Source organism: Gopherus evgoodei, chromosome 10 (assembly GCF_007399415.2).
Source record: "Gopherus evgoodei ecotype Sinaloan lineage chromosome 10, rGopEvg1_v1.p, whole genome shotgun sequence".
Lineage (NCBI taxonomy): Eukaryota > Metazoa > Chordata > Testudines > Testudinidae > Gopherus > Gopherus evgoodei.
Window position 1 is genome coordinate 25,711,809 of NC_044331.1, and position 13,884 is coordinate 25,725,692.

The window sequence follows — 13,884 nt, forward strand, 5'->3', positions numbered from 1 at the left end:
CCTGATGAGATAAAGTTCAAATACCAACGGCTGAAGACCTAGACAACAGCCCTAAACAAAGTAAGAAGCATCCACCCTAAAAAGAAAAGGACAACAGAACAACAGAAGGAAGATCAAAGCCAGGTTCAAGGCTGAAAGTCACGCCTGCAATTGATGGGTGATCAATCTAAACCCAGAGGCAGCGTGACACAGCAAGACCTATAGACTTTGAATCCAAACTAACAGCCTATAAAAAAGAAGGGTGAGATGAGAGACTCTGGGTAACATTCTGCTGCCAACATGGAAGGTCATCAGTGCCTGCCCAACAGAGATCCAGCTTGTCCTTGTGCCTGGCTTTCCTGGCCAGTTAGCTGCCACAAGCTACGAACCCAAGCTACAAAATCAAGCTATGAACATAAGCTATCTTCAGGACTGGTAACTATGCAGCAGCTGCAGAACATCTGGGGTGTGTGTGTGTGTGTGGGTATTAGGTATAATGTGTATGTATAAGAATTAAGATATTAGTTATTAGTCATAAATCAAATTGTTATCATAATAAATGTGGCATCTTTGTCTTGTCCCCTTTAATAAGATCCTGCTGGTTTTTACTGGTCTAATATAATTGGTATAACACTTAGGCTTATGCTGCATCCTTCTGTTCAAACAGATATAGAGCCCCTTCCCTATCTAAATATTCTTTAACCTGTTCTTTCTCTATTTTGGCTTGCATTCCTTCCCAGTTGTTCATATTTCTTGTGTTCAGTATCTGGTCACTACAAACCACCTTAGTGAAGACTGAAGCAAAATAGGCATTGCACACCTCAGCTTTCTTGATGCCAACAGTTCTTAGCTCTCCTTCCCCACAAGTAGAGGACCTACACTTTCCTTCGTCTTTCTCTTGCTACTAATGTATTTAAAGAACCTCCCTCTTATTGCCTTTTATGTCCCTTGCTAGGCATAACTCATTTTGGACCTTAGCATTTCTGATTTTGTTCCACATGCTCGTACTATTCTTTTGTACTCTTCGTTAGCAATCTGTCCATATTTCCACTTTTTGTAAGATTCCTTTTTCATTTTCAGGTCATCAAAAGAGCTCCTGATGGAGATATATTTACATCTTACTATTCTTTCTACAGTTTGCAGTTGTGCTTTAATATTGTCTCCTTGAAAAACTGCCAGCACTCCCTTTTCCCTTAAATTTTCTTCCTATGGAACCTTTGTTAAAAGTCTGCTTTTCTGAAGTCTGTTGTCCTCATTCTGCTGCTCTCATTCCCTCCTTACCTTGGAATCATTAAATCTATCATATTTCATGATCACTTTCACCCAAATTGCCTGCCACCATTAAATTTGCTACCAATTCATCCTGGTTGGCTAAAATCAAGTCTAAAACAGCCTGACCTCCACTTTCTGGAACACAGAGTTGTTCCCAGTACGTTCCAGGGTTTTGGGGATATTTCTGTTGTTTTTTCTAGAAACACCTCATCCACCTCCTCTTCTTGATTTGGTGGTCTATAGTAGATACATCCATATCTGACTTCATTTTTAAATTTTAAAAATTATTAATTTTTGGTGGTGCATTTTGGTACCGAGGATAAGAAATCTGAACTTAGGTATTCTAGATCATTCTATTAAATTTTTTTTTGGATTATGTCCAATACTCAAAAGTTCAATTGATGAATACCTATTTGTCTGCAAAGAAGAGAGTCCACCACTGTACTCAGCCCTCTGCTTCCAACTGGGTATACCAGGGTCATGTGGAATGCTATGTGGTGGGGCTGTTTTTCCTAGATAAGTCTTCCCTGGGTCGTTTCCTCTTCATCTATTCCATTTTATCCTACTGTACTAGTCCTCTTATTCTGCTTTCTCACAGAATTTGAAGGATTGTCTGACCTTTAGAATGGCTTGAATTCCCTTTTATACTGCCTTGTCCATCAGCTCTCACAAAGTTTTCTTCCATGATATTTTGATGCTGTCAGGAGCTGCTTTGCTTTGTCGTCTAATTTTTAGGAACAGTACTGTGCTGCGAGCCATAGCAGAGAAATTAAAAGGATCTAAAGAGACTTCTCAGTTAAACAATGCAACCAGGGGACTTTCTGAAAGCTTGCTTCCAACCTCTGAGAATTTTTTTTTAAACTTTCTAGAGGAAGAGTCTGGACAAGTTTTTCTATGCCAAAATCACTGAAGTGTGGGGAGGATGCTATAGAGCAGCGATCCCCAACATGGCGCCCGCTGGGGCATTTATGTGCGCCCGCCTAGTGCCCAGCAGGGGAGAGAAGCCATGGCCCCGCTCCTGCCAGGGACAGAGAACTCCTGGGCTGCAGACTGCGGGTGCCAGTGTTCTCTGTCCCTGGCAGGCGCAGAGCCACGGCTTCTCTCTGGCTTCAAGAAGCTGCGGTCCTGTGCCTGCTGGGGACAGAGAACTCCAGGGCTGCAGGCTGCAGGCGCTGGTGTTCTGTCCCTGGCGGGTGCAGGGCCCGCCTAGTGCCAAGCAGGTGAGAGAAGCCGAGGCCCCACGCCTGCTGGGGACAGAGTACTCCGGGGCTACAGGCTGCGGGCACCAGTGTTCTCTGTCCTCCCGGCTTCTCTCCGGCTTCTCTCTGCATTGCCCAGAACTGGTGCCAAAAAAACACAAAAAACAAAAACAAAACAAAAAAACACTCCAACTCTGCAGAATAGACGGAATGCCACCCCGTAGCATGTACTGCCCCAGGCACGTGCTTGCTCCACTGGTGCCTGGAGCTGGCCCTGTATGTGAGTAATTGTTGGCACCTGCCACACTCTTCAGAAAACATGAATTTGCTACTGGCCACAAAAAGGCTAAGGACCACTGCTATGGAGGTCCTTACTATGCTTGAACGTACCTTGAAGCTCCTTCTTAGGCATGAATCTATTAATCGGGTTGTTCCTGACACTAATGAAATATTAGCCCACCTGCTTTTAACCACTGCACAGGAGAGCCTTGTTTTTGCTAGGTGGTGTATAGAGGAATATAACAAACTAGTATATACTCGCTCATAAGCCGATTCGTTTAGAAACCGACCCCCCTAAGATGGATATGTAAAAATGGAAAAATTTTATGACCTGTTCATAAGCCAACCCTATAATTCAGGGGTCAGAAAACTTTGGCTCCCGGGCCATCAGGATAAGCTGCTGGCGGGCTGAGATGGTTTGTTTACCTTGAGCATCCACAGGCACAGAGGTAAACTTAAGTAAACAAAAAGTGTCCCAGCATGCCAGCTGCTTATCCAGACGGGCTGGGACAGCAACTAGTGGGGAAATTTTTTGGTGGGGACAAACTGGGGGTTAGGCAACACGGCCGCAGCATGCTCCGGTGGGCCGGGCGGTGTGGCCACAACCTGCTCTGGGGGGTGGGACCGAGCTGCACGGTTGCAGTCTGCCAGCTCCAGAGCTGCAGCTGCTTCAGAGGCTTGGGGGAGAGCAGCGTGGCCAAAAGCGGAGAGGCTCAGGCCCCGCCTCTTCCCTTCTGGCTCTGCTGGCTGTGCTGCCTCTCCTTGCTCCCTCTGTTGTGGGGAGGCGCTGTGTCCCATCTCTCCCTCTCTATACCCATTCATAAGCCGACCTCCTTCTCTGGTGCTTCCCTTTTTTACTAAAAAAAATCGGCTTATGAACAAGTATATATGGTAATTTTAAACCACAGAGAAAATACGGTTTAATTTCTGAACATCACTGAACAATGACAACATTGGAGCTCTTTCTTTGCAGAATTTGGAACAACTCATTGCATTCATTTACGGTCAATTCATCTTTGGAAAGTTATCATAGCAACCATACAAGCTAGGGATCTGATTCATTTTTAAAGGAAAGCTTAAATTCTGCAGAAGTTGATGCTATTAACTTGTGAAATATTCTTATTCACTGTGGGAAAGTAGATTTTACAAACCCTGCAGATGAAGACAAAAGTAGCCAAGGAATTACCACTGAGAACCAGATCCATGGGTCTGCTTTTTTGACATGAACTTTGTTTGTCCCATGAAATTATTGCTTCTTTGAACCTCATATCAGAACACATAAGATTTACCTATAACAGCCTTCTTTCCCCTCAAATTTCCCACCATTGCTATTGTGATGACAACAGTTGTACCTGGGGGCTGTAACAGATGAGACACATGCTCTGTGGACTGGGCACAGATGGGGATGCATAACACACACTGACTAATGGGTTATGCTACCACTGATTCAGCTGTTCTAATAGTAGCAATACAGGACGTGTTGGGGCAGAAAGAGTGTCAGAGGCCGCTAATGTTTTTCCATCATGTCATCTAGATACGTTCTGAAGAGGGTTAGACAATACAATGGTTAAAAACAGCAGTAGGTACCAGAACCCTGTCTACACGAGCAGTCTGACTGTTGATAAACTTCCAGTGTAGCTGAATCAACTCTTACCCAGTATATCCGGAATGCCAAAATACAGAGGACTAATTAGCATGTCCCCATAAAGAGACGCATCTGACTAAATCCTTGTAAATAGGACCATCAAAGATACTGGTTGACTCAAAGGCCCTTTACCACCGCCTTGTTGTCCATTGGATTTTTGGCATCTTGCCATGGTTTTGCACAGAAAGAAGAAAGGAACCCAAGGCTGGAGGTGTGATCAAATGCCATTGTTGATGAGGCAAGGTTCAAGCTGCTTGTAGTAGTAATATAGAGCTTGGAGGAACCACTGCACTGTCCACTTCCCACATTAGGTTTAGGGAGAGGAGTAGAAATATGCGGGCAATGGTAAACAAAAGTGCAGATGACATACAATGTCAATGTTTTTTGGGGAAATGCACCAAAGAGAAAATGGGACCAAAATGCTACGAACTTCTTAAAGGAACATCAACTTGAAATCTAATCAGCTTTTTGTTTAGTTGTTTTTTTTGTTGCTGTCGTTGTTTTAAAAGTTAAAAGCTGTATCAGATGATATACCAATCCCCAAGTAGAACAGAAGTACTTGTGGCACCTTAGAGACTAATAAATTTATTTCAGCATAAGCTTTCTTGGGCTACAGCTCACTTCTTCGAATGCATCCGAAAGAGCCCAAGAAAGCTTATGCTGAAATAAATTTGTTAGTCTCTAAGGTGCCACAAGTACTTCTATTCTTTTTGTGGATACAGACTAACACGGCTGCTACTCTGCAACCCCCAAGTGTACCTGCCAAATTCTATAGCTTTGCAATCATATTTTCCTATTTTAAAAAAGTTTCCTTCTCCTCTACATCTGTGTGAAATATCCACACAAATGGGAAATTCACTAACTATAGAAGGGAAAAGGTGCAATGGACTATACAGAATAATGTAAACTGGAAAACAAATGTGACTTAAGTTAATCATGTTTGTTAATATTAATTGAGATTAAGTACCTCATGATTGATGACAGTCCAGCCACCAGATGAATCACTGTCACTGGAATTTTCAGACATTTTCAAAGTAGCTGCAAGTGAAAGTAAATCATGTTAGCATGCAACATATCGTTATTGTAATTTTTTTCTAAAAATAACAATTAAATTTATCTAGGTTAGAAAAGCACAGATCACACAGTTATAATACTTCTACAATACTTTACTATTTACAGAATTGGAATAAACTGGAATAAAAAGAGCAGGTCTGTTTTGAAGAAAAAGGTATACTTTTGTATTTCAATATTTAAAACTATATTCTTGTCAAGTTAAGTAAATACTGAATATACAGACTTTCTATATCAAGACCATGGGCAGTGTTTTCGGCCCTCATGGCTACACACCCCTTTTATCCACCTAAAATGCTCTAAATGTGATGAAAAAACAAAGTGCAATTACATAATATATCCCAAGAATATTTGCTAAAAATAGACAAACAATTAAAGATTAAAGGTAATGCTAAGTGCTTAAGACACCAAGCAACTATAATGAAATCTAATTCAAACCATTACTTGTCATAGCAATTATGGTTCTCTGAGATGACTGCTTATATGAACCCCCAGTGTTTGAAGTCCAGCATGCTCCAAGGAAACAAACTTGGAATCTTTTAGAATAGTCATTCTCAAATTAGGGCTGCCTCTTGTTCAGGAAAAGCCCCTGGCAGGCCAGGCCGGTTTGTTTACCTGCCATGTCCGCAGGTTTGGCCGATCGCAGCTCCCAGTGGCCGCGGTTCGCCGCTCCAGGCCAATGGGGGCTGCGGGAAGCGGCAGCCAGTATGTCCCTCACCCACACCACTTCCTGCAGCTCCCATTGGCCTGGAGCGGCGAACCGCGCCACGGCACGTAAACAAACTGTCCCAGCCCACCAGGGGCTTTCCCTGAACAAGCGGCACCCCTAATTTGAGAACCACTCTTTTAGAAAGTAAGGTCTATTGGAGTTACTTCCACCCCAACCCTCAAAAACAGGGTAAAATCATTCTTCAATTCCTTCCAAAGAAGTGGGGAATGTGATGTGGGTATAGCAAGTAAATTGATGAGAACAAAACAATTTAAAGGTGGAATTTAGTTACAATAAACTGTGAATTTATAATTACTGCTATAAGAGAGGGGTTAAGGAATGATTTTCAGAAAAGTAAATGTATGGTTGCAATTGATGTTTATTCCCATTTACCAACAAAATCCTGTTTTCTTTGTTGTTAAAATACAATCTAAGTTTCTAAGTACCCAAAAGACTAAAATGAAAACTGTTACAAGTGCTTCATTTTTAGAAAGTTCTAATCTACATTAAAAATTGCATCAAAGTGCATCAAACTTTATAAACAGTGTATATACATTTATCACTTCTTAAAAAAAATTCCAAGTAATCGGAAAACTATTGAATCATGCTGCATTAGCCATCCAACAGAATGGAAGAGTCAGTTTATGGAATACCAAGGTTGAATAAAACTTCTACAGAGTGATGATTAAATTAATAACACAAGAAAAGAGAGTTATATCACTTCAGTTCATAAATATGCACTGTTTATCAGAAATTTTGCCAGTTCAAAATATTCCTGATGAGAGTGCAAAAGTAGTATCTCGTTTAAACACATTTACTTCACTTATTACTGACCCTGCTCCCTTTATCCCTTTCTATATATTTAACCATATTTAGAAGATATGAACTAAACATGAAACAGAACTCTTTTCAAAGATAAAATGTCAATGTTACTCCATATGCATAGCTGTAGCTAGGAATTAACAGGGGGGAAAAATTACCTAATCTAGCTCTCTATTGGGTTTCTTAAGAGTTATATTTGTTCAATCCCTGCAGTCACTGCCAAATTTATTAACAATTATTTTATAACATTCCATTTCCTCATTAAATTATGCTAAAATATTTAGGGTTTCTACAGAAATATGGTAAAACTCAGAACTGATCAGTGCTAATAGATTAAGAATTCTTAACAATTAATAATTCAGATATCAATTTAGAATACTGAAAAAACAAAATAATTAAATTTTGGTCCATTTTAAAGAAAGGAAATTACCTAATGCAAAATACATTCATGCTTTCCATATAGATCCAGAAAAATATTAGCCAGTCCTTGGCTAACATATTTGGATTACCTAGAGGCCTTATTAAAAAAATCCACTAAAATCAATAGAAAGAGTCTCATTAAAATGAATGCACTTTGGGGTCAGGTACAAGAAGGCTATCAGATCGGATCTAAGTGGACTACTGGTGACTGGATTACTAGTCACTACTCTGGTTTGAAAAAACCTAAAAACACACAACCCCCATTCATTACAGTGAACTAACTCCGCATTTATTGCTAGATCTAGAATCCTCTTTCAAAGTGAAGTAAATTTGCTCCAAATTGAGTCAGTTCGGTTTATTCTTCATGTGCACATAATGCTGCTATACATTACTTTGTCAGGCCTCTAACGGCTATCTCATTGTTTTGCAGGTAACCATCACTGACCTGTTTAACTCTGTGCCCTTCCTTGGTGTGAAGGTGACTGGATGTCTCCACCCGTTTAAAAACTGGCAGGGGGCCAGATTTTGGTCATTGGCTTTGATTTAGTGCACTATTATTCAAGAAGCCCTACAACCAGGGCTGGTTCCAGGCACCAGCGCAGCAAGCTGGTGCCTGGGGCAGCCCATGCAAGGGGGTGGCACGTCCGGGTCTTCGGTGGCGGGTCCCTCAGTCCCTCTCAGCTGCCGAATTGCCACCAAAGAACAAAGTGGCACAGTAGAGCAGCCACTGAAGTGCCACCAATTGCGGCTTTTTATTTTTTTTGCCGCTTGGAGTGGCAAAAAAGCTGGAGCCAGCCCTGCCTACAACTTGATTTGTGCAGCTGCGTGGAGCCATGCTGAGACCCTGGATCTCATCACCATCTGGGGAGACAGGAAGTTTTTGTAGTCAGCCACCGGAATAAAGATCTTTTTGTGGACATAGCTAAGCAGATGACTGTGAGGGTCCACAACCAGAATGCTGAACAAAACAAGAAAAAGAACGAACAGTTTTACCATCTCTGAGATTTCCCCAAGACTGTAAAGATTCTCAGGGAAGGAAAGTCAGAAATGCATATGAAAAAATACTATCATAGTCTCTCTGGAATATGAACAATAACCCACTGTGGGTTTGTCCTACTCTCAGAACCGCAGGCCCTGCAGTGGCTAGATCTCAAGGACAGGGCCTTTATCAACATCTCAGTGGCAGGCTAACCTGAATGGAAGAAAGTGGAAAACTCAGGATGAAATGTTGGCAGACCAAACTGCACAGCCCCAAAGAAAAACAAAAATAGTGAAGTGCTCTCCAGAGAGATTATGAGAGTGGCCAGAGACAGCATGGTAATTGCCAGGGACAGCGTGGCCACGTCAAAAGACAAGATTGAAAAAGACAGAGAGATGCAGAGGCAACACAAAGCCAGAATGCCCTGGCGCAGCACATGTTGCTGTTAGGACAGCAGGCAATGCAAAATGCAAAGCAGGACCCAGCCATGTTATGCAACTCCAGGACAACACAGGCTACTGCGAACAACACTAACTCCTCCCTGCTGTATCCCTGCAGCAATTGCTCCCAGAGGCCATTCCCTTCACAAACTCCAAACTCAGGGCAGTGAAAACAGTTGCATCTGAGAGTCCACCTCTTGTGAGCCTTCTAATGCCCCTGGTAACTTCAAGCCTCGCCACTCAACTTCAGAAATACAGGAAGTACTACTTCACACCATACATAGTCAACCCATGGAACTCATTGCTAGGGGATGTTGTATCCTAAGCTTCTAACTGCCAGAAGCTGGGAATGGATGACGGAGAATGCATCATTCGATAATTGCCCTGTTCTGTTCATTTCCTTTAAAGCATCTGGCATTGGTTACTGTCTGAAGACAGGATACTGGGCTAGATGGACCATTGGTTTGATCCAGTATGGCCATTCTTATGTTTAGAAGGCCCATGAAAAAGAAGTACCAGAGGATAGGCATATACTTGCCTGTGACTTTAAACCACTCCCTGCTTTGTGTTCTGCCCTGCATTGCACTGTTGTACTTTAATCTTTTTGTTTCACTACTGTTTTAAAGAATTCTTTGTAGTTTTTAGATAATAGATTGCTGTTTAATGTATTGTTTAAAAAGAACTGTTGCAGTTAAAGGTTTATTTTTGTTCCAGACTGATTATTAAATAACAAAAGCCTTTAAAAATTCATTCATAAGGAGTCACCAAAATGTTTTACACCGAAAATCCTTAAGTTTGAAATAATTCATAGGGTTTGACAAAAGTAACTAGGCAAAGACAAGGTAAAATAAGGACTGTCCACAATGCCACACTTTCATTGCCCATAAAAAACTCTAAACCACTCACATCACACCCTTCTTCACATGTTAACAGCTGGATGTACAGCTGCCAATTTTCAGGTCACAGAATAAAACAAAATAAAAACAATAGGCTACCCTGACAATATTGCCTTGGGTGTTTCCATTTTCTACTAAATATCTTGTTGACTGCTTAAACTGCTGAGCAAGTCTCTAAACTTTAGCCTCCCACCTGCTGGTAAGGCTTTTTCCATTACTCTCACAAATACTGTGCAACATGCAGTTATAATCTTAGGCCCTTTTTTTCCTGCAACTCCCAACCTATTCCACAAACAGAACCATATTCCTTTCAAATGGCCACATGCACTCTTGACTGTCATTCTGCAATTACTGAGGTGGTAAACAGTTCCTTCTTTCTGTCCAAACAGCCTATGGATGGCTTCTTTAACCAGAGAAGCAGGGGATAAGCTGGATCTCCTAGGATCTCCACACTGTCAATGTCCATAATCAATCCTCAATCAAGATGACTGTATCACATACCCACTGCCTGTGTGTCAGTCTGTAACTAGGAACTTCCGGATTTCACTGTCCTGATCCTGTCGCCACTCGCCACTGGACTTTTGACTTATGCAAATGTTATTTTCCCAAAAACTGGAAGATGCCTATGAGGGACTTCTTTTAAAGTGTGGTGACTGGTGCACAACAGTCACCACACTATCCTTGACAGAGAGAGGACTTGAAACCAATGGCATGGACACCATGACGACTGGAGATCCTTTATCTGCTGCAGCTTTCATCCACCTTCACAGCCGTTGTAACATTACACAACAGTTTCACCTCCATTGTGCAGTTATACTCTATCTGCACTGCCGTTACGGACTTCTTGGATCACACTTTGTTGAGAACCTTGCCCTTGACTATTCTGCCATGGGTAGCCCTAAGGGAGTACATAACTCCAGGCAGCATCGCTTTCACGGTCATTGAGACATGCAAGCTTCTTTACCACTACAAGGTGGTGATCTATGGAGAGGATCAGGTTGAGTATCTTAGCAGCTGCACCCACAACTGAGAAGTCCTTTTTAGGATCCACTCAGCTCACCCCATATGGGGAGGGGGTTAGAAAAGATGCCCTAAAAATAGTCTTGCCTCTGTTTTACCTGGCTGGATAGCCGCATCCAACAGGATCACCACATCAGCAGTGGAAAATGTAAGAAACTTTTCAGATTTGGAATGTACGTACCCTGACGGACAACTCAAACAGTGACCGACCAGAGTGACAAACAGCCATTATTGCTCGTGAATTGAGTCCATTTAACATCGATATTGCTGCTTAGTCTGAAACTAGAAGAGCTGATGAACGACAGCTGAGGGAGGAGAAAGGAGGGTACACCTACTTCTGGAAGGGAAAATCTATAGGTGAACCCTGATTGCATGGAAAGGGCTTTGCTATAAAGAACAAGCTCGTAAGGTACCTCTCTGAGATACCGGCTGGCATCAATGAGCGGTTTATGACACGCCAATTGAGGCTCACCAAAAGTCAACAGGCAACTATTGTGAGCGCCTATGCACCGACACCGGATGCAGATGAGAATATAAAGGAAGATTTTTATTCTCAGTTGGAAACCATTTTATTGAGGACCCCTACAGAAGACAAGATCATCCTTCTGGGAGATTTCAATGCATGTGTTGGATGAGACTCAGACCTGTGGAAAGGAACAACTGGGAAAGAAGGAATTGGCAAAAGCAATTCAAATGAAATTCTGCTCCTGACCAAGTGTGCTGAACATGAACTTACTATTAACAACAGTCTTTTCTGACAAAAGTAAAAGTTCAAAACATCTTGGAGACACCCATGGTCAAAGCACTGGCATCTCCTCGACTAGATCATAGTTCGTGCCCGAAATCATAGTGACATACTTCTCACAAGAACAATGACAAGTGCTGATGACTGTTGAACTGATCATCGCCTTATTCACTCCACAATGAAAATTAAGATCGCTCCCAAATGGAGGCTGCAAAAGAAGCAGGTAAGGCGCAAGTTGAAGGTTCAAGATTTGAAGGACCCTATTAAGCGTGACCACTTCCAAGCAGTATTAGAGGAAAAGCTCCCATCAAGTTTCCGGAAGAAACTGAGGAACATTGGCACCAGTTAAAAGCAGTAATCATCAATGTCTGTGAGGAAACCATAGGCTACCACACCAGAAAACATCAGGCCTGGTTTGACGAGAATGATGCAGAAATTGAGCAACTCATCAATGAGAAGAGAATGGCATTTTGTGCTTGGCAGAACGACATAAATTGTCATATAAAGAAAGAAGCCCATGCCAAGGCAAGGGCGGAAGTCCAACATAAAACCAGAGAACTCAAGAACAAATGGTGGACTGGGAAAGCGCAAGAACGCCAACATCTCACGGATATCCACAATACATTTGGTTTCTTTAGTGCCACCAAGGCTATTTATGGGCCAGTTTGCCATAGTATGAATCCTCTTCACTCTAGGGACAGAATCACACTTCTGAAGACAACAAAGCCATCAATTCTCACTGGAAATAACATTTTAAAGATCTCCTTAACCATAATTCTATGGTTGCAGATGAAATCCTTGGCAAATCCCTCAATGACCATTTAAGGATGAGCTCAGAGACCCTCCCAATTTGTATGAGGTACACAATGTCACCAAGCAGAAGAAGAACAACAAGGCAGCAAGTCTAGATGGGATCCCCGCTGAAATCTTTAAAGACGGTGGACCAGAACTAATTTGGCGGCTTTACCTGCTTATCCTTAAAATCTGGATAAAGGAGGAGATACCCAGTGAAATGAGGGATGCCCTGATTCTCACCCTCTACAAAAGAGGGGATAAAGTGGAATATGAAAATTATCATATCTCCCTCTTAGCCATTGCAGGCAAAGTTCTGGGGCGGTTCCTTGCAACCCACCTTCTGCCCTGTCAGAAGAAATTTTACCAGTCACACAGTGGTTTCCCACCACATTGTGGAAGCTTGGATATGATCTTCACAGCACGGTAGTTGCAAGAAAAAAGTGTTGGGAGCAAAACTAACCACTGTACATGGCTTTTATTGATCTAACTAAAGCCTTTGATTCAGTGAATCGCTGTGCCCTCTGGATTGTACTTTCCAAGATTGATGTATTTATCAGGACATCAAAATTGCTTCATGATAACATGAAAGCAACTGTTCCGAGCAGCAGTGGCTCCCAGATTGAACCTTTCAAAGTACAAACAGGAGTCAAACAGGGCTGTATCATCGCTCCAACCATTTCTGCGGTTTTTATTGCTATCATTCTTTACCTAACTACTGGGAAGTTTACAGTTTAGTTGAAATCACTTACAGAATGGATGGAAAGCTGTTCAGGCTTAGCAGCCTGAAAACCAAGAGTAAGATCTTCACAACATCTATTGTGGAACTTCAGTATGCTGTTGACAACGGAATCTTTGCCCACTCTGAGAAAGATCTTCAAACTATCTTGAATGTGTTTGTCAATGCTTACGCTTGTCTTGGTTTCACTTTTAATATCAAGACGACTAAAGTGTTCTATCAGCCCTCTCCAAATGAAGTATTACATGCCCCATTTATCAAAATCAATGGAGTAGCACTGGAGAACGTCAATCATTTCCTGTACCTTGGAAGTCACCTTTCATCCAAGGCAGATATTGATGCAGAAATTCAATACTACCTGAGCTGTGCCAGTGTAGCTTTTTCTCGTTTACAGCACAGGGTTTTTGAAGATCACGACATTCGAACAGACACCAAGCTTCCTGTTTATCAAGTCGTTATTCTCCCAACATTATAATATGGGTCCGAAACTTGGACAACCTATAGACACTACTTGAAAGCCCTCGAGTGGCACCATCAACGCTGCCTTCATAAGATTCTGAAGACCAAATGGAAAGACAGGTGCACCAACATTAGTGCTCTGGAAGAGGCAAAGATCACCAGTACTGAGGCAATGATCATCCGTCAGCAATTCCACTGGACTGGTCACGTTGTCCGGATGCCATACCATTGCCTCCCAAAACAGGTCCTGTTCTCTCAGCTGAAAGAAGGGCACCATAATGTGGGTGGACAATTGAAGCATTATAAGGACTTGTTGAAGGACAGCCTAAAAAAGTATATTGACACTGACACTTGGGAGATACTTGCCCAGGAGCGCTTAAAATGTAGTGAAATACATGTCATGGTCCCCTGCATTCTG

The 13,884-nt window shown here is 42.1% G+C and overlaps 1 protein-coding gene across 2 annotated transcripts in view; it reads right to left on the bottom strand.

The window, feature by feature from the left end:
• The window catches only part of CCPG1 (cell cycle progression 1), a 60,190-nt gene that overhangs the window by 30,752 nt on the left and 15,554 nt on the right, over positions 1–13,884 (bottom strand). The window contains exons 1-2 of one of the 2 annotated variants that reach the window (XM_030576727.1): positions 7,842–8,046; positions 5,342–5,412 (exon numbers count right to left, since the gene is read on the bottom strand). In XM_030576727.1, the coding sequence (XP_030432587.1) occupies positions 5,342–5,401 (60 nt within the window). In that variant the 5' untranslated portion in view covers positions 5,402–5,412; positions 7,842–8,046. Of the gene's footprint in view, positions 1–5,341; positions 5,413–7,841; positions 8,047–13,884 lie in introns of those variants that run through there. The other variant, XM_030576726.1, reaches the window with a different exon arrangement.